Raw genomic sequence first — 26742 nt, forward strand, 5'->3', positions numbered from 1 at the left:
GTAATCCCATTGGATATTATGCACTTCAGATTCACTCAGATGATTGTTTTGAAAGCATTTGGTCAGGCATGAAACAGGCGACAGCTATTAGATCCATAAACACTGACATTGAACTCACCAACTGATATGTGCTTGGATGTTCCAAAGAAAAAGTAGATTATGATTGGAAAGAATGCTGCGTAGAGTCCATACCCAGGAGAAACATTGACCAGCAAAGCAAATGCCAGACCTGTTAATGAGCAAAAATGTCCACAAATTTATTGTGTGAATTCATCAAGTGGGATTGAGCATAGCAAAAAAAAAAAAAAAAAAAAAAGGTTGTTTTGTGCTCATTTAAAAAAAAACCAAACATTTTGTCACTCTCATTTAAGCTATTCCTTTTTTTTGTCACACATAAGCTACTTAATTTGCCACGGTGGTTACAGCTACAGCCTCAGCACCTTGAAGTTGTGGATTCAGACCCACACTGCTCCTTGTGACCTTGGTCAAGCCACTTATCTTCCCATTACCTCGGTGCATTAGATAGATTGTGAGCTTGCTGGAACAGATGGGAAAAATGCTTGAACACCTGAATATATTCACGTAAACTGTTCTGAGCTCCCATGGGAGAATAAATAAATTCTAGAAACTTGCACACCCATTTTAGATTTAAGGCTGCTAAAAATGGTGCTAAAAAATGGGTTGGAGAAACAGGAGATACCGCCTTCCCAGAACTTGGAAAGCAAGATACAACAACAAAGATGACTTTTGGTGCTCAGTTGCTTTATTGTGTAAACTAGTGTTTAAGCCCGTTACATTAACGGGTGCTAGAATATGTTTGTCTGTTTTTCTTTCTTTCTGTGTCTCTCCCTGCCCATGTCTCTTTCTTCCTTTCTTTCTGTCTCTCTCCCTCCCACTGTCTATCTTTCTTTCTTTCTATCTCTCTCTCTCTCTCTCCCTCCCGCTGTCTGTCTTTCTGTCTGTCTCTCTCCCTGCCCGCTGTCTTTCGGTGTGTCTGTCTTTCATTCTCATGTGCTGCCTGCCTGTCTTTCTGTCTCTCTCCATGGCCTCCATCTGTCTCCCCCCCAAGCAAACCAAGATTGCTCCCTGGCCCCCTTTCCTTCTCCCCCCCCCCCCCACTTCCCTGTGCAGCAGCAGCAGCAGCATTCCTCCACTTCCCTATGCAGCAGCATTCCCCCATCCCTGAGCAGCAGCAGCATTCCCCCCACTTCCCTGTGCAGCAGTAGCATTCCCCCCTTCTCTGTGCAGCAGCAGCAGCATTTCCCCCCTTTCCCTGTGCACCCACCCCCTTCCCTGCTCCCCCTGTCCTGCAGTAGCCCTTCTCCCTTCCTTTTACCTCCCACTGTTCAGCAGCACCCATTCCGTTCTCCCTGTCCTGCAGTAGCTCTTTCCCCTTACTTTTACCTCGCCCGTCCAGCAGCACCCCTTCCCTGCTCCTCCTGTCTTATAGTAGACCAGCCATCAGTAGTGTTTCTCATCCCCCCCTCCTCCTGGGTCTCACACAGCCATTGACAGGAAATGACATCGGCAATGGATAAAATCGGCGCTGCAGGCTTCGCTTATGCGCCGCAAATCAAACCACCACAGACTCCACTGCCACGCACGCGCTGCACGCACCGCACATAGAACATGGCCGCGGAAGCAGAAATCACGGCGACAGGGATCACGCCGTTTCAACGCATGCAGCGGGTAAGGGTTTTATTGTATTAGATAAGACTCGACACGATCATGTTTTGTCCCAAAAGGCCCGGCCTCAGAAGTCTGAACGCCGATTGTAAATGAGTTATTACTGAGCCTCACAAGCGATCAGTGCTTTTATCTGACGACACAGTGGATGTCAATTAAGTGTTACTTGAAAGATGTTATAGCGGGAAACAGAAATCTCTGGTTGCAATGTTTGCGGGCTGCTGTCTTCACACACTTTTTTGACATGGCATTTTCCTGGCCTAATTTACTGGTGCCTAAGTCTTACCATGCCTATTCTCCGGCTCCTAGCTACACCCACTTTTCTGTTAGGCGCCTTGACTTAGGCATCGGTACTTGCCATGCTGAATTCTGCGCAGACCTTCAACCAAAGTTAATGGTTTTTAATTGACTTTTAATGGCATTTTCAATTAAAATGCTAGTCAATTTGGAGTTGTGCACGGCATTTGGCTAGGCACCACTGGGCACTACCCAACCTAGGCACTGTTTATAGAATTCCCCCCCACCTCCAAAAATAAAAACTGCCTATGTGCAAACAATTTCTACCAGACATTGAGGGATCCTTTTACGAAGGTGCGCTAGGGCTTTTAGCGCATGCACATAATTACCGCGGTACTGGCTAGCGAGCTCAGGAATTTAACGCACCCTATTGCGTGCGTCAAGGCCCTAGCGCACCTTTGTAAAAGGAGCCCTGAGTTAGCATAAGGGCTTGCGCCTAAACCCTTCCCCCTTTTACAAAACCATAGCGTGACTTTTAGCACTGGCCTCGACGGTATTAGCTCCGACGCTCATAGGATTCCTTTGAGCGTTGGAGCTGTTACTGCCACAGCTGGTACTAAAAAACGCACTACAGTTTTGTAAAAGGGGGAGAAAGTTAGGTGTTAAAGTGTAGATTTATGTTAATATTCTATCATGTCAATTGCATGTACAATAGCTGATATAAAATTCACATTTAACACACATTATCCTATGTGTGCCTAACTTTAGACGATCTATAGCAATATCTGTGTTGTTCACATTTTTAAAAAAATTTTAATTTAAATACTCAAGTGCAATTGAAATATAATACTTGCAATATATGAAATTCAATTTTCAAGTTTATTAAAATTTGATAAAACACTAATCATAATTCTAAGCGTTTTACAATATAAAATATAAAAAGGGGAGGACATTTAATTACTTATTATTGACTGGGACATATGACATACTTGAAAACAAGAGGAAAGTGGGAGAAATACACATTAAAAGAAAAGGAAACAGATAAAACAAATAAGGGACAAAACAGAAGGATGGTGAGGAAAGCCTTGAAAGAGAGATGATGTAAAAAGGGATCAATTCAGTTATCAGCTAGGAAAATGCATAATATGTAAATGTTATTTACATTTTAAGTACCCAAATAAACCAAATACACAATCCATGTCACTTACTAACTCTAAAAAGGCTCAGTGTAAAATTCCCCTTTCCTCATTCGCCACCTTCTAGAATTCACCTGTTTTTGATTTGATTAAAGCCTCACTATTTTATCCTGGAACGTATTAAAGACTTATGATGATGACATGCCAACCTTTTGATAATAATTGTTTATTGAGAGCTTCTATACCACTTCTAATGACTGGGGAGTCAATTCAGAGCGGTTTACATGAGCTTTTGTAAAGGTGTTACAATACAGCAGATTCAGGGTGTGGTGAGGAGGAGAGCTGCCAGCGCCAGCTGACTACCTAAAGGACGTGCTTCTCATGGCGAGAGGCACGTCCTGTCGGCAGTCATGCGGTGCCAGTACCTCTCCTCCCAGGGTTAGCAAGCTCAGGGCCCCATCTGGAGGGCAGACGTCGATGTGATGATATGCGCAGATGTCGATGGGATGATATCACACATGCACGTGATGCCATCACATCGACGTTCGCGCATGTCCAGATGCCCTCTAGCCGCGGATCCGCGTTTATTGAGCTGCGGCTTCAAAAAGTTTGCAACACCCTACAATACAGAGTTAGCGTTCTCTGAGATGGTTTTCAATGCAGACACGTTTATACCATAATCAATCATCCTATGTATATACACATATAATACTAGCATCGTGTACTATGTTCATCTTAGATTTACAAAGACAAGAAAATCCAAAAGATCCGCACTAAACACGCGGTAAACCAAAACCAAAAGAGAAAACTGCAGACAAGTGTACAAGATGCAGGCAAAATTTATATTGTACCAACAGATTGTTACGTACAAATGAACCACATTTTACAAAATATGGGACCCAACACGGTCTGTGTTTCGATTAACACGAATACAAGATGTCCGGTGCAGTACTCGGAGAGACCCTCCAGGAAAGAGACCTGGGAGTAGACAAGTCAATGAAGCCGTCCGCACAATGTGCAGCAGCGGCGAAAAGGGCAAACGGAATGCTAGGAATGATTAAGAAGGGGATCACAAACAGATTGGAGAAGGTTATCATGCCGCTGTACCGGGCCATGGTGCACCTCCACCTGGAATAGTGCATCCAACACTGGTCGCCGTACAAGAAAAAGGACATAATACTACTCGAAAGGGTCCAGAGAAGAGTGACAAAAATGGTTAAGGGACTGGAGGAGTTGCCGTACAGTGAGAGGCTAGAGAAACTGGGCCTCTTCTCCCTTGAAAAGAGAAGACTGAGAGGGGACATGATCAAAACCTTCAAGATAATGAAGGGAATAGACTTAGTAGAGAAAGAGAGATTGTTCACCCTCTCCGAGGTGAAGAGAACGAGAGGGCACTTGCTAAAGTTAGAAGGGAAAAGATTCCGTACAAATGGAAGGAAGTTCTTCTTCACCCAGAGAGTGGTAGAAATCTGGAATGCTCTTCCGGAGGCTGTTATAGGGGAAAACACCCTCCAGGGATTCAAGACAAGGTTAGACAACCAGAACCAGAACGTACACAGGTAAGGCTAGACTCAAATAGGGCACTGGTCTTTGACCTAAGGGCCGCCGCACGAGCGGACTGCGGGGCACGATGAACCACTGGTCTGACCCAGCATCAGAAATTCTTATGTTCTTATGTCCCATAGGAAGGTGGTTACCAAACATACGCACACAAAAATGCCTGATCTGTACACGCTGTGTGCTTTGACGATGAAAATATGCTGCCAAAAACAACTGAAGTAGCATATTTTCATCATCAGAGCACACTGCGTACAGATCAGGCATTTTTGTTGCATGTGTTTAGTAACCACCATCCTATGGGACCCCTGAGGAAGACGCGTTGATCGAAACACGGATCGTGTTGGGTCCCATATTTTGTAAAAAGTGGTTCATTTGTACGCAACAATCTGTTGGTTCAAAATAAACTTTGCCTGTATCTTGTACATTTGTCTGCAATTTCATCCTAGGTTTGCATACATTCGGATCATTCTACTTATCTGTAACTTTGTTTATCATATCCTCAGCAATTCTGGGTATCTCTGTTGTTAATGCTGGTGAGCATTTTACAAAGAAGAAGAACACTGTTACGATGATATGGATATTTGCCGATGGCGTGGAATGTTGCTGATACGGATGGATCAAGCTGTAAACCCAGTGCATTTTAAAGCTGTTGGAGTGAGTCTTCTTGGACAATTAAAAAAAAAAATGCAAAACCAATAAACCTTCTATTGACAAAGTCACAAAGGTTAGAGAAGTCAGTTGTGTTATAAAATCAAAAACATATGAGGAGATCAGTTTTCTCATCACCCATGGTGCTTGCAGGTCCAGGGATACTTTGCATCTTCTGGCCTACATGCTGATTTGAAAGTTGCACCGTTTGGAAATAGAACATCTTTTGCCCTAGCCATAGTTTCCAGAAGTGTAAAACTTCTACAAACAGGTGCGCGAGTAAGATGTTGTGCAAAATGTGCTGAAAAACATTCCCCACTTGTTCAGTTTAGCTTTTACAGTATATTATGTTTATTTTCTCTTTGATTTGACTTTTTAGCCTCACAACCGCATTGTCTCTCCCACTGACGTCGCTTCTGGGTGCTGCGCGTAGGAAGTGATGTCATAGGGAGAGCCGACGGTGTCACGAGGAGCACATTGAAATTCTTGTTGCTTGAGGCGGTGAACAACTAGAAGTACAGGAGAAGAGAAGGGGACAGGCGCAGCAGGGGAGAGTGGGGAACGGGGTGGTGGAGACAAGGGCAGGGGAGGAGAAGGGAAGGGGACAGGCGCAGCAGGGGCGATTGGGGAAGGAGGGGTGGAGACAAGGATGGGGAGAAGAAGGGAAGGGGACAGATGCAGCAGGGGAGATTGGGGAAGGGGGTAGTAGAGACAAGGGCAGGGGAGGAGAAGGGAAGGGACAGGTGTAGCAGGGGATATTGGGGAAGGGGAGGTGGAGACAAGGGCAGGGGAGGAGAAGGGAAGGGGACAGGTGCAGCAGGGGAGATTGGGAAAGGGGGTGGTGGAGACAAGGGCAGGGGAGGAGAAGGGAAGGGGACAGGCACAGCAGAGGCGATTGGGGAAGGAGGGGTGGAGACAAGGGCGGGGGAGAAGAAGGGAAGGGGACAGGCGCAGCAGGGGCGATTGGGGAAGGAGGGGTGGAGACAAGGGCGGGGGAGGAGAAGGGAAGGGGACAGATGCAGCAGGGGCGATTGGGGAAGGGGAGTGGAGACAAGGACGGGGGAGAAGAAGGGAAGGGGACAGATGCAGCAGGGGAGATTGGGGAAGGGGGTGGAGACAAGGGCGGGGAAGGAGAAGGGAAGGGGACAGGCGCAGCAGGGGAGATTAGGGAAGGGGTGGAAACGATGGTGGGGAGAATGGAAGGGGACATGTGCAGCAGGGAAGATTGGGGAAGGGGAGGTGGAGACAAGGGAGGGGTGTCATCGCCCCAGGCGCCTCTCACCCACGCTAAGCCACTGATTGTAATCTTTCTCATCTCCAGAGATCTGTTAAACGTATTCTTCAAGGGACCCATAAGAACTTATCTGAGCTTTTTCAGTATCTAGTCCCTTGGATTTGTCCACTTTCAACCCTGCAAGTTCTTCAGAAACATCATCTGTGACTGGTGCTGCATCTATTTCATTTTGCTAGTTACCTGTGGCCCTTCTCTAGGTCATTCTTCTGTTAAAACCTGATGAGATCTTTGTCAATTCGTTTTACATCGTTAGCCATCCTTCTCTTGTGTTTGCTTTTATGATATGCCTCTTTGTTTCTCTCAACTTTATGTTTCTCTCTTATGGTGTCTCTAAATATTCTTCTCTACAGTTGATGCAATTTCTTCAAATGAGTTAGTTGTATGAATACAATGACCTGAATTAACCTCACAGGCTATGTGGAGTATAATCGTAGTCTGTCAAATTGGTTCATAGACAACGGCGCGAAAGACAAAAGCGCGCACCGACAATTGAGCGCAGCGCGCGTTGCCACACTGCTCTAAATTACAGTTTTTAGGGGCTCCAACGGGGGTTTTTGTTGGGGAACCCCCCCCCCAGTTTAATTAATAGACATCGCGCCGGCGTTATGGGGGGTATGGGGGGTTGTAACCCTCCACATTTTACTGTAAACTGAACTTTTTCCCTAAAAACAGGGAAAAAGTGAAGTTTTCAGCAAAATGTGGGGGGTTACAACCCCCCACACCCCCCACAACGCCCCCACAACGCGGCACGATGTCTATTAAGTTAAGTGGGGGGGTTCCCCCCCACGCCCCCCGGTCGGAGCGCTAAAAACAGTAATTTAGAGCGGCGTGGTGGTGCGCGCTGCGCTCAATTGTCTGGGCGCGCCTTTGTCCCGGCGAGCTTTTGACCTGACACCGTCAAATTTACTGCTAATGCTCATCGTAGAACTTACATCGCGCCAAAGAGAACTTTCCTCTGGAGCCAAGGACCCTATAAGACCCCTGAGGAAGGCATTTTTATTTTGTCGAAACACAGCCCATGTTAAGTCATTTAAATTTTTATACATTATTTGGTTTTGTCACTTATGACTGTATACACTCTTTGTGGGTTGCTGTTTTTAAGTTATTTGGATGCTTATTAAACTACAAACTGGTACATCTGAGCAGCCAAGTTACTCAGGCAAAAGGGAAACTCAGTTCTTGATTTCTGCATCCCTATCCTGGTACATTATGGGACCTGAACTGCTGTTTTCAATTGGTGGTATCAGGGACTATAAACACAACATTGAATTGGGATTTAAGTTCAAAACTAGGTCTGACCAAAAAGTCTCCCTCCTGGAGCTGGGAAACTTGGCAGCTCTGAGGCAGTGGGCTGAGAATCAACAAAGCCAGACAAGTCATTTTCACTCTCCATTACTTCTGGTACAAAACAGATGTTATTGTCAACTCAGACATTATGTGGCCTCTCTCCCGGGGAGTTCCCTGAGGGGGGATTTTGGGACCCGTTTCTGTGATTTTTTGACAGCAGATCAAGATACTAGGGTCTCCATTTCTTATTTTCATAGCCAGATTATGGCTCTTCACTCCCCTAGGGTTTTTCCCGGGATTTTGGAAGCTTGGCAGCATGACCTGGGCAGAGACTTGGGGGCAATTTTTTCTGAAGATCTTGAAACGTACTGCGGGTCTGGTCTATAGTGCTGAATTGCTCGAATGTCACTATCGCACTGTCCTGTGGGCCTATATTTCCCACAGTTGGGCTTACTATATGGGTTGTATTGGCACTCAACTATGTGTCCATTGTTCTGTAGAGATTAACTCTTATTTCCATGGTATCTGGAGTTGTGAGGGGATTCAGGCCTTTTGGAAGGCGCTGGCATCCTTCTTACATGACCTAGTGCAAGTTCCTGTACCTGTCTCAGTGCTTTCTATGTTGTTTGTCCAGTTTTCTTTACTCTCTGTGTATACTTCTTCAGAAAAACTATTTCTTAGTAAATGTTTTATCTTGGGGAAGATATGTATCTTATGTTGCTGGCTCTCTTCTGAACCCCTCTCCTTTTGGCATTGGAGGAATCAACTTCATGAACTTATGGGCTGGAAGGCTCGTTTGGCCTGTTCTTCTCGCCGCTGGAGCACAGACTTTGTCAACACTTGGACTCCATATTTGAACATTTTGTCCCCTGAGAGTTGTAGCGTATCCTGAACAGACTCCACCTCTAATTAAGTTTACCTGTCTGATATTGATCTTTCCCTGTTTGGGAGTTGTACCATTTTTCTTGGTGGGGGTGGGAGGGGAAGGGGGGTGGGGGTTTCTTTCTGTGGGGTTGGGGTGTTGCTTTTGATCGTGGAGGACATCAGAGTCCAGTCCTCTGCGGTTGGTTGAAATTGTAAACCTGGTTTTCTACTATTGTTGTACCTGCTGTTGTCACTGCTTAATAAAAAAGATTTAAATATAAAACAGATGTGACCCCTCCCTCCCCAAGAATGCCTTTGCTACAGAGCAGGAGACACTGTATTCTTTAGGTGGTCATTGCTTGTGGATAGCGGAGATTAGTGGGAGGAGATGGAGGCCCCTTTTTTTTAGCTGAAGGGGAGGGGGAACAGTATACAAGGGGAGTTAGGAGTAAGTTCTAGACCAGGGGTGTCCAACCTTTTGGCATTCCTGGGCCGCATTGGCCCCCCCAAAATTTTCTGGGGCCACACAAACGCTGCAGCAAGACACAGGAGGGAGCCACAAGACGGTAAACACCCGGGAGCAGCAGAGGAAAACACTGCATCGCCCTTGACCGGAGCCGCACAAAATACTACACGGGGCCGCATACGGCCCTCAGGCCGCAGGTTGGACACTCCTGTTCTAGACTTTTGGTTATCCTGATCTCCAACCAGAGGCCTAGTACTGAGGGAGAATCCTGAGATACTGACTGCTTGTGGGAGGGAAAGTCTGAGAGTGTTTGCCAGAAGTAGGGTTGCCAGATTCTCCAATCGGAAAATCTGGACCCTTAGACCCGCCTAGTTCTGCCCATCCCCACCCTAATCTCACCCCCACCCCCAGTCCCGCCCTAGCCCCACCCCCCACTACCTGTTCTTGTCGGGCAGGGAGGAAGTCCACACCTGCGCAGATGCCACGCAGTGACATCACTTGCACATGCGTGTGATGTCATCGCATGGTATTCGCGCATGCGCGGACTTCCTACCTGCCTGATGCAATTTGAGGAGGCTTTTCAAAACCCGGACAAAGTGCCGGATTTTGAATAGCCATCCGGGGAAATCCGGACGTTTGGTAACCCTAGCCAGAAGAGCAGACAACAGAGGAGAGAAAGTGGAACCTGGAGAGCTTTACTGAGAGAAGATATAAAGGACTTTACTTTTCTGAGGGGGTCACCAGGCGAGGACGGAGTAAGGAGCGTGCAGAGACCCATCTCAGAAAGGAAAACCGTGAGTGAACAGCCCCTGGTTTTTGCAGAGCTTGTGCGGAGTGTTTCAGCTTGGCGGGAAAGATAGAGTGGTCCCAGGATGAGGAAAGAGGGTGTGGGACCCAGAAGTGGCTCGCCACATGTATGAAGGACAGGAGAGGTTGAGAAACGTAATAGAAGTGTTTTCGTACAGTGACTTTATCATGGGCCAGTTGTAAAACCAGTTTCAGTACACACACCAGAAAGAATTGTAAATAGTTTATACGTTGATGTTGCAATCAAGTTCAAGTAAAAGATACAGTTATCAATTGCACCTTGGTCTCAGCTTGATTCCTTTGATAAGAGAATAGAGTGAGAATGGAATGTGACAACTGAGACCCCGGGATTGCGACTCTCTGGCCTACCTGATCTTCATCCGGCTCTGGCCTATGCCAAGCTCAAGAGAGTGATAGACTTTATTCTTTTTGTGCAACCCCAGGTCGTGGGTCCTCGACCTGAAGAGCTAGATGGCTTTCGTGCCTGAACGGGAGTGGGAGACCCGGGTTACACAAAGAATTCAAGGGTGGACTGCTCAAAAGAGTGAAATTTAAGGGCAATAAGGGCACGATATAAAATGACAAAGTTGTGCAAGTGGAAAAAAAAAAGTTTACAAATGGGACAACAAAATATTTAGCTGTTTTTTTTTTTTTTTAACTCTTCTGAAAGGAAATAGGCAGCATGGAGGCAGTATTAGGTCAGTTGATTCAAGGAATTTACATAAGTAATTTATTAGTCAACAAGGTAAATTCCTTGGGCTGAAAACTCCCCTCCACTTGGCACATGCACAGGAATCAATGAACCTTTCCATCCTGGCCCTGATTTCCAAAGGAAAACTTTATTTACAGTAGAATCTCAGTTAACCGGGTTTCAGTTAACTAGCACTCTCAACCAATCGGCAAAAAAAAAAAATCACCGGTGAAAAAATAATGACCACCAGCAGCAGCGGTCCTAAGCTGCAAACCTCCCTCCCTCAAGCCCCAAAGAACTACAAGCGGCAGCAGTCCTCCTGAGCCGTGAACCCCACCTCCCTCAAGCCCCAAAGCAGCTGAGAGAGGAACCCCCTTCCCTCCCAAAGCACCATCAAGTAAATGCTGCCATTTGACGGTTCTTTTCCTCAGCTGACAGCAAGCCGTTCACATTTTCTCCCATTCTTCAGTTCTAATCTTTTTCAACAGCCCCATCTCTTGACCACTCATTTGTTCCATTCTCTCCAAAAATCCAGTACAAGGCTCCCCCAACAGCCTTTGCAGCTCAGCATGACTAGAGAAGGGTTCATAGACAATGGCGCGAAAGACAAAGGCGCGGGCCGACAACTGAGCGCAAGACGGAGGCGCATGCCGAAGAAAATTACAGTTTTTAGGGGCTCCGACGGGGGGTTTGGTTGGGGAACCCCCCCACTTTACTTAATAGACATCGCGCCGGCGTTATGGGGGGTTTGGGGGGTTGTAACCCTCCACATTTTACTGTAAATTTAAATTTTTCCCTAAAAACAGGGAAAAAGTTAAGTTTTCAGTAAAATGTGGGGGTTTACAACCCCCCACAATGCGGCGCGATGTCTATTAAGTAAAGTGGGGGGTTCCCCCCCACACACCCCCCCCGTCTGAGCCCTAAAAACAGTAATTTTGAGCGGCGCGCACCTCTGCGCTGCGCTCAATTGTCTGGGCGCGCCTTTGTCCCGGCGCACTTTTGACCTGACACCCTAGAGAAGCTTTTCCATTGGCTGGAGCCTACCACAGCCTCTGCAGTGGATGGGGTGAGCATTAGAGAGATACAGTGGACTAAACTTTGAAAAATATCCACACATTTAGCCATCCTTCTGGCTTGGAGATGGATAATTTATAACTATTTTGAATCCTGAGAAATCCAGACAGTTAGCAATCCTAGCCTTGATCTCTGAGCATATCTAACAAGGCTAGGGTTACCAGACATCCAGAAAAAACCCAGACATGTCCTATTTCCAAAATCTGGTACTTTGTCCGGGTTTTGGAAAGCTTCCGGCCGCATCTAGAGAGCCTCTGAGCATGCATGGATGATGTCACATTCATCCGCGCATGCTCGGAGATCCTCTAGACCAGGGGTGTGAAAGTCGGTCCTCGAGGGCATTAATTCAGTCGGGTTTTCAAGATTTCCCCAATGAATATGCATGAGATCTATTTCCATGCACTGCTTTCAATGCATATTCCTTGGGGAAATCCTGAAAACCCAACTGGATTGCGGCCCTCGAGGACCGACTTTTGACACCTGTGCTCTAGACACCCTGGAGTTCAGACAACAAAATGAGACTTTGCAGGAGGCGGGGCTAGATGCGGAATGGGGTGGGGTCATGTATCCGGGTTTCTCTGGACAAAAATCTGGTAATCCTGGACAAGAGCCCCCTAAATATTTGGGCCTGAGGTGCTTGCTCCAAACAGCAATCGCAAGGCACAACTTCTCCTGCCTGCAGCTGCTGTTCTCCTTCCCTCTGCCTAGCTGATGGCAGCTCTAGAGCCGTGATCAGTGAGCTGGCAGACAGGAGAGCGGCGGCTGCTGGCTCGGCTGATTCGTGGCTTACCCTGCTGTTTCCAGAGCTGCAATCAGCTGATCCTGTTCCTACTTTTTTTTTTTTTTTATAAGAAGGGCACAGCTTTTGTATATGTGTTTTGTGAATGCAGAACAGCTGCGCCCATTAAAAAAAAAAAGTCTGTCCACAGCTCAGCCACCAACCCCTGGTTTCCCTGCCAGCCCTGTTTTTTGGTGTACTTAAAGTACTTTTTACTTTAATCTGCAACTTGTGTGTATATATGCGTGTGCTATATTTCTATGAGGTCCTGTAGCCAGCCACGAGCCACGCTGCTACACCCCTTTTTGGGAATTGTCCTGCATGGAAAATTAAATCTCCATGTACATTTTCATCAGCCCATACTGAACTGTCATTGCACTGGCCTTCTGGTGGATTCTGAAAGGGGACCTTTGTAGGAAAGTTCATCTCCAAATTTCACTTGCAGGCCTAGGTATCAAGTTCCCAAGCTAAACAGTGATTACATCACTAAAGAAATATCTAATAAAAGTGGGATTATAGTTTATGACAGTGTCTCTCAAACTTTTTTAGCTCCGGCACACTAAACAGAGCAAATGTTTTTTGCGGCACATTATAATTGAAATTATAAAATTGCAAAACCAATGGAAAATTAAATTTGAGAGTTATTTATTTAAAGTTCTTTAAGCTATGTATGGGTAACTATAACAACGGTGAAACTAAAGTAGACAGAATAGAATTGCTAATCAATGCGATGGATGTGTTAGTTTTGAGTGCAAATTAATGCAAAACGCGGCTCGATAGTTGACAAGCAAACACACATTTCATCATCCACCATCTAGTAGTTCTCTTTTTTTCGATTTAATTTCTGTCATAGCCGAAAATCCAAGTTTGCAAAGCTAAGAAGATCCAAACGGTAGCAAAGCCTTGATTGCTTTGTTGCTCAAGTTAGGATAACTACTGCATAAAATATAAAAATAAAATTACTTGCCATTAGTTTTCAAGGACCAATCACGTCAAAGAATGATGCTTGTCTGGGTGGTTGTATCCTTACACACACAGACGCTCATAACATTGACAGACTCTTGCGTACGCTACGTACATGTCAACTATTCTACTGTATACTTATGAAGGGAATTTTTTAAAATAAAGTAAAATTCTGGAACCTGAAATCTCTTTGGGGCACACCACTGTGCCATGGCACAGTTTGAGAGACACTGGTTTATGGTTCATCTATTTATATTCCATCTTAAGGCTACTGCAGATTATAAAATATAACATACAGCAGTTTGATGTTTTCAGTCATGCTGCTTATAATATACATGATGCTTCATGGTCTTACAAGATTGCCGAAGATCAAAATAGATACTGGTACTCACAGGCAGGGTTGTATTTAAGTGTTAGGGTGATCACAAAGGGGCACATCCCCACAATAGCCATGCCCCCTGCAACTGGCCATAGAGTATAGTATTGCAAATATTACACCAGGTCTTAGAACACACTTTGGGGGAAGGGGGCAGATAATAAGTTGGATTGTTACAAGTCTCTACAGGTTCACAAAATATCTCACCTTGGTCCCGTATGCAAAACCTAGATAAAGCCTCACCAAATGCAAAATAAAAGGCCACACAAAAAGGACAGACAAAAAACAAACTGGAACCCCCAAGAAACTGGACTCTGCTTGCAGCACAACGAAGGAGAAAGAAAAATAGAAATTAGCGCTCCCGTTGGGGGGGAGGGGTGTTGGGGGGGGAACCCCCATTATAAAAGAAACAGCCTTTCCCCCTCTTTTAGGGGAAAATGACAGTTCCCCCTGAAAGGGGGGTTCCCCCCTCAACTGCAGCACCAACAGTTCTAAGTAAAGTGTAGGGGGGTTCCCCCCCCACACCCCCTCGGAGCGCTTTAAAATAGCGTTTCAATCCAGCGCGCTGACATCCTGCGCGCGATTTTCCACCCGGCATTGCCTGCGCACGCTTGTCTCACGCGGTTTTGACTCGTCACCAATATAACAGTAGCCTACATTGATAACATCCCTCCTTAATAATGTAAGATTTTTATTAAAGAGCCTTATGAAAAAGGTTACCTTGCAATACTGCTATAAGTCCAGTGCTGACCCCTGACACGATGTCATTGAGAATCCATTCCTTAAAGCGATACATCGGTAGCCAAGATGCAACAGGAAACAAAGTAAAGGCGATCTTCTTGGCTTTCTGAGGAGAGCAGCTGAAAGTGACAGTCAACAAATGGGATTTCATAATATACATTCAATTTATAACATATATAGATGTAACGCAAAAATATGTAATATAACGATTCGAGGAAAGGGGCACAAGTATGGCTATTTTGGGCCTTTTCAGAAAGAATTTCAGTCTAATACACATAGGGCCTAATCATGGACGCCTAGCGACGCCTAATAAAAATTTGTGCTCAATTTATTGCTTTTTAATGGGTTAAATGGTGTGGTAATTGACAAGGATGCCTAGTGACGCCTATGCATGCCTAAGGACCACTGAGCATAGAGTTACAAGATTTCTGGGAAAACCAAGATATGTCTTCTTTTTAGAGGACTGTCTGGGTGCCCGGAGGGATTTCCAAAACCTGGAAGTTTGTTGAGGTTTATGAAGGCCCCGAATTCAGGGCCACATCTGGAGGGCCTCTGTGCATGCGCTGTGACATTTTTGGTTCTAGAACTCAATCTGTCACTTCTAAATCCCAGGCAACAGTGTTACCCAAAGGCAGAAAGTCTCCCACACATATAGGGGTCGAATCTACAGAAGCCAGAGCTGCCTATTAGAGAATGACACAGAGACAGATTTTTCCACATCCCGTCCCCGCGGGTTTTGTCACTGTCCCCGTCCCTGCCCCATTCCTGTAAGCTCTGCCTTAACTGCACATGTCTCGAACACTTATGATTTTAAAGGCTTGTGCAGATGAGGACAGAGCTTGCAGGAATGGGGGCAGGGACAAGCAAAGAACTCGCGGGGATGGGACGGGAAAATGAGTTCCTGCGTGGATGGGGAAAAATTTGTCCCCATGTCATTCTCTACTGCCTATCCTGAGCAGAAGCCAAAATACTTCCCTGTCACTAAAGGGAAAGAAAGCGCCTCAAATAACCAGAGAAAGAGCCAGAAAATCTGACTGGCTGTGGGGTCCCCAGGACAAGTTAGGGAAACTCTGAAAAAGAAACATGGCACAACCAGAACTCAATTTTTTATTTTTTTTTTTGGGGGGGGCACACATTTCCTCTCGGTTCTCTCTGCTCTTCGCTGTGCCATACATTTGTTGGTGAAAATGCCCAAGTCCTGCCAGCGGCTGCCCCACCCCCATGCACATGCCCCCTTATGGTTAAACATTAAAGCATTTAAGTGCTACCTTATAGAATAGTGTCTGAATCAGCTGGGTGCCCAACTGCTGTTTATAGAGTGGAGTTGCTTGCTAATTAACATCAATAATTGGTTGTTAATACCCAATTATTGATGGTTAAGAGCTCATTAACCAATTAATTTGTGCAAACATTTCAGCAGCATGGTCAAATTTGGGCACCATATATGGAATCTGGGGGAATGACACATACATGCTCACACAGAATATCATAGGCACTTTTATAATAATAATAATAATTTTATTCTTATATACCGCCATACCCGGCGAGTTCTAGGCGGTTTACATCAGTTAGATTAGGATCCGCATTTACAAGCAGATTTACAACAATTTATCAGATATATAACAAATTTTAACCGAACTTGATAGAGGAGGAGGGGAGATTAAGGAAGATAGGGAAGAGAGAAGCTATCGTGGAGGAGGAGAAGAGCAGGGGGGCGAAGCAGGGGGGGGCGAAGTGTAATGAAATCTGGGGGGGGACCCTTAGGGGTCTTGTTTGCTGAATAGGTAAGTTTTGAGTGATTTTCTGGTAAGTATATTCTTCTTTGCAGTTGCTGGTGTTCTATATATTAACACATGCAAGGAAGATGTAATTGTAGACACCCAGTTATCGAATTGCCCTTAACTCGTGTCTTATAATAAGACTACTTACCTAAAATATAGCCTGAGATGGTCCAAGAAAGTTGTATGATATCTGGATACTTTATTATGTTTGTCACTAAACGAGTTTTCAGAATAGATTGGCCGGGCCACAACATACTGATTCCCGATGGGTTCAACCATTATGGCCAGATGTATTGTCCAGAGCAGAAGAATTGTGTATTCCTATTCGATGGTTTCAGCAAACTAGCCACTGAAAACAAAAAAAAGACACCTTGGGTCTTACATATTGAGAAACTTTACGACGCTTTTGTCAGCTGCAAAATACATGTTGTTGATCGACCCACAAAAGATCAAACCCAAACTGCTTCAGGAAATGTAAATACTCTGTTCGTTCACACTGGCTTTTACAAAGCCACAGTAGAGGTTTCGACCGTGGGCCGGTGAGTTAAATGCTTCGATGCTCATAGAATTCCTGTAAGCGTTGGAGCGCTTACCTCACCAGCCTGCGGTAGAAATCTCTATCGCGGCTCTGTAAAAGGAACCCTCAATATTTTCCCTTTTATAACCTCAAGGTATTTTTTTCTATATTCCTTGTAGTTTTAAAGTTCCATTTGGCACGCTTGTAAAATTAGGTATGAAGGATTTTTATTGACCGGTAACATCGTAGAAAAAATGTCAACTGCATCAGCTGTTACTATACTGTACATGTATTAGTAGATAACATAACATAAAATTTTATTTGTATACCACTAAACACCATGAAATTCAATGTGGCTAACACGTGGTAACTAAAGACTGTACATAAGCAGTGAGGGAACATAGTAACATAGTAGATGACGGCAGATAAAGACCCGAATGGTCCATCCAGTCTGCCCAACCTGATTCAATTTAAATTTTTTTTTTTTTTTGGTTTTCTTCTTAGCTATTTCTGGGCAAGAATCCAAAGCTCCACCCGGTACTGTGTTTGAGTTCCAACTGCCGAAATCTCTGTTAAGACTTACTCCAGCCCATCTACTCCCTCCCAGCCATTGAAGCCCTCCCCTGCCCATCCTCCACCAAACGGCCATACACAGACACAGACCGTGCAAGTCTGCCCAGTAACTGGCCTAGTTCAATATTTAATATTATTTTCTGATTCTAAATCTTCTGTGTTCATCCCACGCTTCTTTGAACTCAGTCACAGTTTTACTCTCCACCACCTCTCTCGGGAGCGCATTCCATGCATCCACTACCCTCTCCGTAAAGTAGAATTTCCTAACATTGCCCCTGAATCTACCACCCCTCAACCTCAAATTATGTCCTCTGGTTTTACCATTTTCCTTTCTCTGGAAAAGATTTTGTTCTACGTTAATACCCTTCAAGTATTTGAACGTCTGAATCATATCTCCCCTGTCTCTCCTTTCCTCTAGGGTATACATATTCAGGGCTTCCAGTCTCTCCTCATTCGTCTTCTGGCGCAAGCCTCCTATCATTTTCGTTGCCCTCCTCTGGAACAAGTACAAAAAGCTTGGGAGCAACACAAGGTTGGCGTCAGATGCAATCACAGTATATTAATACGAAAAACCCACGTAAGTAAATCAGTCTGCGAATACAGTTAAAGTTATAGATAGGGATTTTCAAATGCAGGTGGCGAGGGGGGGAGGACATACTAATCCCCTCTTCTACGAAACTGCGATAGCAATTTCTAGCCGTGGGGAGCCGCGCCAAATGGCCTGCGCTGCTCCCGACACTCATAGGAACTCAATGAGCGGCGGGAGCAGCGCGGCTGTCTGCGCTAGAAACTGCTAGCGCAGTTTCGTAGAAGAGGGGGTAAGTATTATGTATCTGTGAGCATTTACAGATATTAGAGAGAGAGAGAGGGAGAAAGAGAAAATGAGACATCTAAATAAATTATAAATTAAATAGCTTGACATGTCATTTGCTGATGGGAAGTGAAAAACTGTTCAATAAAAATATCTAAACTAAGTGAACAGAATTTCTAGGTGATTCAGAATCCTCTATTTAGAGATATATATATTTTTTTTACACTAAGAATTATTGAACAATACAGGAATAAAGAACTAGAGTTGAAAGTACCTGTTGTATACTCAGATGAATCCTCTAGAAGTTCCTTTTTCTGAAGAGTTTACTAACAGAAGACATTCCATAGGTGTCTTAGAGGCAGGGCAAGTAACGTCTGCTGTCTCTTCACCTTGTAGCCTGCCACATATGAATGCATCACCCTTTATCATACCCTGGATTTTACTAATTAACTCTGATTAACTTTTACTGGAGCATCAAGATTTCAGAGTGGCCTTGACCATTGAGACCATGATCAATAGAGAAGAATACTTCTTTAAGGCTTTTGCGAGATTGCTTAACTCTCAGTACTTCCCCCCCTTCACATTTTTTAGAGCTTTGTTCATAAAACACGTCAATATTTTCCATTGCAAGAATTTCCACAGAGAAGAACATAAGGAATACTTTATCTGTATCATTTAAGGGGAAAGGGGGTGGGATTTGATATGCCCCCTTTCTGTGGTTACAATCAAAACAGTTTACATGCTAGGACCCCCTCATCTGGTGATTAGCAGAAGAAAAGCAGATCATACTGAACCTGAATGATAGATGGTGGAGAAGGTGCCTGTTTTCTCTGACGTATATCCCCCTCTTCTACGAAACTGAGCATCGGGAGCAGCACAGGCCATTCAGCGCAGCTCTCTGTGCTCTCTCTGCGCTAAAAAACCGCTAGCGCGGTTTCGTAGAAGAGGGGGATAGAGTTCAGAACAGCACAAATAAGGAATATTGTCACTGATTCAGAACTTTGTCTTGAAATACAGCACTATGTCGGACAAGCAATAAGGATAAGTTTCAAGGATAAACAGCAAAGAGGACACCCGTAGAGTACTACAGATTCACTGAGCTGTTGATCCTTCTGGAACTTTCTATGACAGTGAAGACAGCTAAGTTTCTTAAATAAAATATTAATTTTGCCTTAAAGAGTTTGAGCAGTTAGCGGTAAATTGATAAGCATACATGAGGAAAGAGTAATTTACCTTTTCTGAAAAGCAGCTTCTACATGTGTAGAACATAATAGAAAATCAATGTTATAACTAAGAAGTATAGGTACAGTAGATGTGGCACCATAAAGGCCGGTATGTACTGTTTCATTCACATCTTTGGAGGGTAGGAGAGGGTCAGTGACCACTGAAGGAATAAGGGGGGCCATGTCTTCATGCCTCTAGTGGTCATCTGCTCAGTTTGGCCATCTTTTTGGCCCTTAATCATTACTGAAACAAGTTTAGCCTCAAACATTCAAGTTTTACCCCGGAAATATTCTGCAGTGTCCCATTATTGCAGAAACCCAGTCTCCTGCTGGGATAAGCGCCGCTCAGGGGATGTTTCAGAGTGACTTACTACTTCTATATGGACTGATCACTGTGGCATTATCCAGTTAGTGCTGGAGTGGTAAGAACATAAGAATTGCTTCTGCTGGGTCAGACCAGTGGTCCATCGTGCTCAGCAGTCCGCTCACGCGGCGGCCCTCTGGTCAAAGACCAGCGCCCTGAGACTAGCCCTACCTGCATACGTTCCGGCACTGCAGGAACTTGTCTAACTCTTGAATCCCTGGAGGGTGTTTACCCCTATAACAGACTCCGGAAGAGCGTTCCAGTTTTCTACCACTCTCTGGTTGAAGAAGAACATCCTTATGTTTGTACGGAATCTATCCCCTTTCAATTTTAGAGAGTGCCCTCTCATTCTCCCTGCTTTGAAGAGGGTGAACAACCTGTCTTATCTACCAAGTCTATACCCTTCAGTACCTTGAATGTTTCAATCATGTCCCCTCTCAATCTCCTCTGCTCGAGGGAGAAGAGGCCCAGTTTCTCTAATCTTTCACTGTACGGCAACTCCTCCAGCCCCTTAACCATCTTAGTCGCTCTTCTCTGGACCCTTTCGAGTAGTACCGTGTCCTTCTTCATATATGGCGACAAGTGCTGGATGGAGTACTCCAGGTGAGGGCGCACCATGGCCTGGTACAGCGGCATGATAATCTTCTCCAATCTAGTCGTGATTCCCTTCTTTATCATTCCTAGCATAGTCCCTTTTCGCCACCGCCGCACATTGCATGGACGGCTTCATCGACTTATCGATCAGAACTCCCAAGCCTCTTTCCTGGGAGGTCTCTCCAAGTACCGCCCCGGACATCCTGTATTCGTGCATGAGATTTTTGTTACCGACATGCATCACTTTACACTTATCCACGCTGAACCTCATCTATCATGTTGATGCCTTCCTCGAGCCTGATTATGTCACGTTGCAGATCTTCACAATCCCTCTGCGTCTTCACTACTCTGAATAACTTCGTCTCGTCCACAAATTTAATCACCTCACTCATCGTACCTATGTCCAGATCGTTTAATAAAGATGTTGAAGAGCATGGGTCCAAGCACCGAGCCCTGCAGCACCCCACTGGTGACGTTCTTCCAGTCCGAGTATTGTCCATTTACCCCCACCCTCTGTTTCCTATGCTCCAGCCAGTTTTTAATCCACGTATTTCACCCTCGATTCCATGGCTCGCAATTTTCCGAAGTAGTCATTCATGTAGAACCTTGTCAAATGCCTTCTGAAAATCAGATATACAATGTAGACCAGGTCGCCCTTGTCTATCTGCTTGTTTACTCCCTCAAAGAAGTGCAGCAAGTTTGTCAAACAAGATCTGCCTTTGCTGAAACCGTGCTGGCTGGTCCTCATCAGACCGTTGCTGTCAAGGTGCTCAATGATGCGGTCCTTTATCAGCGCCTCTACCATCTTTCCCAGTACCGATGTCAGACTCACCGGTCTGTAGTCTCCCCTCGAACCTTTTTTGAAGATAGGCCACCTTCCAGTCCTCCGGAATCTTTCCCGATTTGATTACAGATTGGCTATTAGCTGAAGTAGTTCAGCTATAGTTCCTTTCAGTTCCTTGATGACCCTCGGATGGATACCATCCGGTCCCGGGGATTTATCGCTCTTAAGCCTATCAATCTGCCTGCATACCTCTTCTAGACTGACCGTTAACCCTGTCAGTTTCCCATTTTCGCTTCCAGTATATAACCTGATGGGTTCCGGTATGCTGTGTATATTCTCTTCGGTAAATACAGATGCAAAAAAATGTGTTCTGTCTGTCGGCGATTGCCTTGTCCTCCTTTAGCGCTCCCTTTATTCCTTGATCATCCAACGGTCCCACCGCTTCCTTTGCAGGTCATTTCCCCTTAATATATTGAAAGAATGGCTTGAAGTTTTTCGCCTCTTTGGCTATTTTTTCCTCGTAGTCTCTTTTGGCCCCTTTTATCACCTTATGGCACCTGCATTGATGTTGTTTGTGCTTATTCCAGTTTTCATTAATTTTTGACTTTTCCATTCCTTAAACAAAGTTTTTTTTTGTCTCTGATCGCTTCCTTTACCTCTACAGTGAGCCACGCTGATTCTTTGTTCATTTTCTTCTTTGATCCCTTGTTGATACGCGGTATATATAGATTTTGCGCCTCAGTGACCGTATCCTTAAAAAGGGACCAAGCTTGCTCTAGCGTTTTTACAGTGTTCATCCTCTTCTTAATCTTCTTCCCCACCATGCGTCTCATCCCTTCGTAATTCCCTTTTCGGAAGTTCAGTGCCGTGGCCGTGGTGCTGGACCACTGTTTTGCCCCTGCATCCAGGTCGAAGCAGTCAAGGGGTGGAGCTGTGATAGACCTGAAAGTTATCCAGACACTGCCAATACGCAATGCTGGTGCTCAGAACATAGTACTGCTTGATATTAAACTTGAGTCCTCTATTGATAAGTTTACAACACACATCAAACCTACCATATATACTCAAATATAAGTCGATCCGAGAATTAAGATGAAGTACCCTTTTTCCCCCAAAAAGGAGAAAAAAAGGTTAATATTCATGTGCCCTGCCAGGCTGTGCACCAGCCCCCCTCCCTGCCCTGTACTCTGTCCCTCCCTCTCTCCTGATGTCCTGCAGGCCTCCACCAAGCCTGCCGTATGACATGGTGGGACAAAAAAGGAGGGATCCCTCCCATCTCCTGTCCTGGCTGACTCTGCCAATTTTTTTAACTCCCTCCCACCTCCCCCCACGTACCTTTTTGAATCCAGCTGTGAAAACAGGCAGGAGCGAGCTATCAATAGAAGTTTCGTCAGCCGAAAGCCTGAAGTCATAATGCCGTTGTACAGGGCCATGGTGAGACCTCATCTGGAGTACTGTGTGCAATTCTGGAGGCCACATTACAGTAAAGATGTGCGCAGAATTGAATCGGTTCAACGGACGGCCACCAGGATGATCTCGGGGCTCAAGGGTCTCTCGTACGAAGAGAGACTGAACAAATTGCAGCTCTACACTCTTGAGGAACGTAGGAAGAGGGGAGACATGATCGAAACATTTAAGTACATTACGGGACGTGTCGAAGTGGAAGATGATATTTTCTTTCTCAAGGGACCCTCGGCCACAAGAGGGCACCCGCTCAAACTCAGGGGCGGAAAATTTCATGGCGACACCAGAAAGTATTTCTTCACAGAGAGAGTGGTTGATCATTGGAACAAGCTTCCAGTGCAGGTGATCGAGGCAGACAGCGTGCCAGACTTTAAGAATAAATGGGATACCCATGTGGGATCACTACGAGGGTCAAGATAAAGAAATTGGGTCATTAGGGCATAGACAGGGGGTGGGTAAGCAGAGTGGGCAGACTTGATGGGCTGTAGCCCTTTACTGCCGTCATCTTCTATGTTTCTATGTTTCTGCACTCCTGCCCCATGCTGAGCTCCTTCCTGAATGGCTGCCTCGATTTCTTGCGGCCCAGCGATGTACTGGACATGAGCGAGCTCTCCTTTCTCCTGCCTTGCGCTTAGCCGCTCGCTGACTGGCTGCCGTGAGTTCTCACGAGTACCGCAAGAACTTGGAGCAGTCAGGCAGGAGTGAGGAGTGCTCGCTCATGCCCGCTTCACCACTGGGCCGGGAGAACTCAAGGTGGCCATTCAGGGAGGGGCTCGGCGTGGGGCAGGAGCACAGAAAGCTCGCTCTTGCCCAGTACACCTCCTGTCTTGGCCAACCCCACCAGGCCATATAGTAGGCCCTGCAGAGGCCTGCAACAGGTCCGGGAGAGAGGTGGGTATGAACTAAGACCTCCATTTTTGGGCCATTATTTTGGCCCCAAAATTTCAGTTTATATTCGAGTATATACAATGGTTATTCCACTATCAAATATTTTCTTCCTTACCTGCTACTAACTCCCCTTCAATTCCCTGTTTTTTTCTTCTCTTTTTATATTTTTTTTTCTCTTCTCCTTCCTCTCAGCAACACTGTGGTGCAAGCTTTTGTAAATAATAAAGGCTCCTTTTACTAAACCACAGAAGAGCTTCTTACTGTGAACCGGCGAGGTAAATGCTCCAACACTCACTCAATTCCTATGAGTATTGGAGTATTTACCTCGCTGACTACGTTAAGAAGCTCTTCCGCAGTTTAGTAAAACCCAGCATAAATAAATAACCAGGAAATGGGACTGAACAAGAAGCCATCCTAATAATTTCTGATCAGTTATCTGGGTACCAGCACTAAATATCAGTAATACCAGGACAACTTTTGGGGCCCACCAAAGAGATACAGTGCCAGTACCTGGATACAGGCTGGCACTGAATATCCAGGTCTAATTAAGTCTGCAGTAGTCAGCGTCATAAAAAAATGCTGACTTCCGTGGGTTGAATATCGACTGGCAAAAGTTTTAGGCATGGTCATTGGCCGTCAGCTAAGAAATCTCATAACTATGGGCTCCTTTTACTAAGCTGCTATAGTGTTTTTAGCGCGCACTAAACCCGCGCTACGTGGCTAGAACTAACGCCAGCTCAATGCTGGTATTAGCGTCTAGTGCGCGCGGCAATTTTAACATCACTATCGCAGCTTAGTAAAAGGAGCCCTATGTAATGTAGAAATGTGAAATACAGTGATGTTGACTGCGAGAGGGGGCAGAGGAAGAAAAGGGAAAAGAATTACATCATGCTTTATCTCTTCTAAGGTTGGTAACAGATAAGCAGCTTTCAGAACAGAGTGAAGCGTTTGAAAGTCAAGGACGTTTAATAGTTGAACAATGTAGAGCTATTGATTTCTAGTAACTCAAAATGACTTGGTAGGAAGTGTTTGATAGCTTTGGGTAGTAATAAACTTTAATTAGTGACTTACAATTAGTTGTATGAATGAGAAAGAACATAAAAAATACTTAATAGGACATTGAATTCACAGTATTACACCATATATTAGCAAGTTACTAAATATGAATGTGACTTTAAAAATGGACAGAAATGATTCCATCGTGGTCAGTCAGTTGGTTGGTCCCTGATTGACTCTCAGAAGACTGTGTTTATGGGGGGCTAAATTAAAGGGGACAAAGCAACATTGCAGATGGCATTCATCCAAGGATTCTGAAAGAACCTAGGGAAGGTCTGGTGGCTCCTCTCTCTGACTTGGCCCCAGAACTGGAGAAGAGCAGAAGTGGGCCTTTTCCACAAAAGCAGAGGTAGGTAGGAGGTTGGGAACTACCAGCTGGTCAGTCTGATCTCTGTGATAACAAATTGAAACCTCAAAGAATAGTGGGATTTCAGGAATCTAATGGATGGGAAGATGCTAGGCAGCATGATTTCACAAGAGGCAGATCTTGTCAGACAAAGGGGATTAATTTATTTGATTGGGTGACGAGAATTGGAGCTAGGAAGAGCAGTAGCCATGATGCACTTACAATTTAGCAAATTGACACAATTCCATATAAATAAGAACAAAAAAACAAAAGGAATTGACCCCCAAATATCCACAAAGAAGAAAATCCAGAGAAAACCAAAAAAACTCTGTGGAGTGACGATGTTCCCAAATGGACTTTATTTGAAAGTATCAAAGTTCCAAAGGTACACTAAAATCATCCACATAAAATAATTCCATCCACATAAAAGTAAATCATCCACATAAGAGCCTTAAAGGGTTTTAAAATATTCTACATATGTTTTTTAAAAACATTCTATATGGCTTTGCTAATATGTTTAATCTTAAACTTCTAACTACCAATTTCTCTTAATGATAGTTTGAAATATCTCAAAACCAAAATAGTCACAGAGTCCACAGAAGGATAAACCCCAAAAATTTTTTTGAGTTTTTAATGAGGTCCGATAGGGGTATCAGACAGTCCCACAAACCAGTATAGTTTGAGGGGAATAAACTCTTCATATACCCCACGGTACCTCCTCCTCTGTGTTAATTCTTTTTCTATTTTTGCATGCCCGGAGGTTAAACCGATGCGAACTCCGGTGGATGTTTATTTTAGACACTATGTCCCCTAAGGGGCTTAATGAGTCTTCCGATTGGTTAGCTCAATCGGACCTTTAACTATATGCTGGTCTCTTTAAATGTAGGCAAATTCTTTTGTAGTCAGAATTGATGAGTCCTTCCCCCGGAAATGTCGTCATGCAGGCGGGGGTTTTTAAGTCCAGAGCTTGTACGCCGCGGCTTGTCTTTTGATAAGCTTAGCGGCGGTATGCAGTGTATGTTCACCATAGTAGGTAAGCAATGATTTTGAAGTAACAAGAGGGCTATGCTTTTTGTAGAATAAGTAATATTTTTAGCGTAGTCCATATTGGAGAGTGCTAATTATGATGTCTTTTGGGTTTCAGCTTTCCCCATGTCGCCTTGACAAAGAATTCGAAACGCGTTGGCGTTCAGGGGAATGATTTCAAGGCTGAAAGCTAAGTATTCAGAATATGTATGAGTATTCGTATAAAATAATATAGCTCCAGCATTAGAAATGTTCAACAAGTAATAATTCAGAAGAAAAAAAGAAAAAAAGAAAAAAAAGATAAAAAGATAAAAGAAAGCAAAATAGAAAAAGAATTAACACGGAGGAGGAGGTACCGTGGGGTATATGAAGAGTTTATTCCCCTCAAACTATACTGGTTTGTGGGGCTGTCTGATACCCCTATCGGACCTCATTAAAAACTCAAAAAAATTTTGGGGGTTTATCCTTCTGTGGACTCTGTGACTATTTTGGTTTTGTAATTTTAAACTTGGCAGTAGTATAGAGTTTTATATATGGTTTAACTTCTGAAATTTTAAATTCAATATTATTTTAGTTTCCCACGTACTCACCTTTATAGGACCCCCAAGGTATGTAGTCCTCATTATTTTTTTGTCCTATACAGTTCCCTTTGTGTCTTTCTAGCTTGTTTAAACACAAGAATTCACTGATCATTTGTTTAGCATGGT

General features: G+C 44.6%; 1 protein-coding gene across 1 annotated transcript in view; it reads right to left on the reverse strand.

Moving 5' to 3' along the window:
- Positions 1-16668, reverse strand: part of SLC26A3 (solute carrier family 26 member 3) — a 50915-nt gene extending 34247 nt beyond the window's left edge. Inside the window, exons 1-3 of the mRNA XM_033958867.1 lie at positions 16538-16668; positions 14588-14727; positions 119-229 (exon numbers count right to left, since the gene is read on the reverse strand). Coding sequence (XP_033814758.1) covers positions 119-229; positions 14588-14727; positions 16538-16668 — 382 coding nt within the window. The remainder of the gene's footprint in view (positions 1-118; positions 230-14587; positions 14728-16537) is intronic.
- Between the last annotated feature and the right edge of the window lie 10074 nt (positions 16669-26742).

This window comes from Geotrypetes seraphini, chromosome 9, assembly GCF_902459505.1.
Source record: "Geotrypetes seraphini chromosome 9, aGeoSer1.1, whole genome shotgun sequence".
NCBI classification, from domain to species: Eukaryota; Metazoa; Chordata; class Amphibia; order Gymnophiona; family Dermophiidae; genus Geotrypetes; species Geotrypetes seraphini.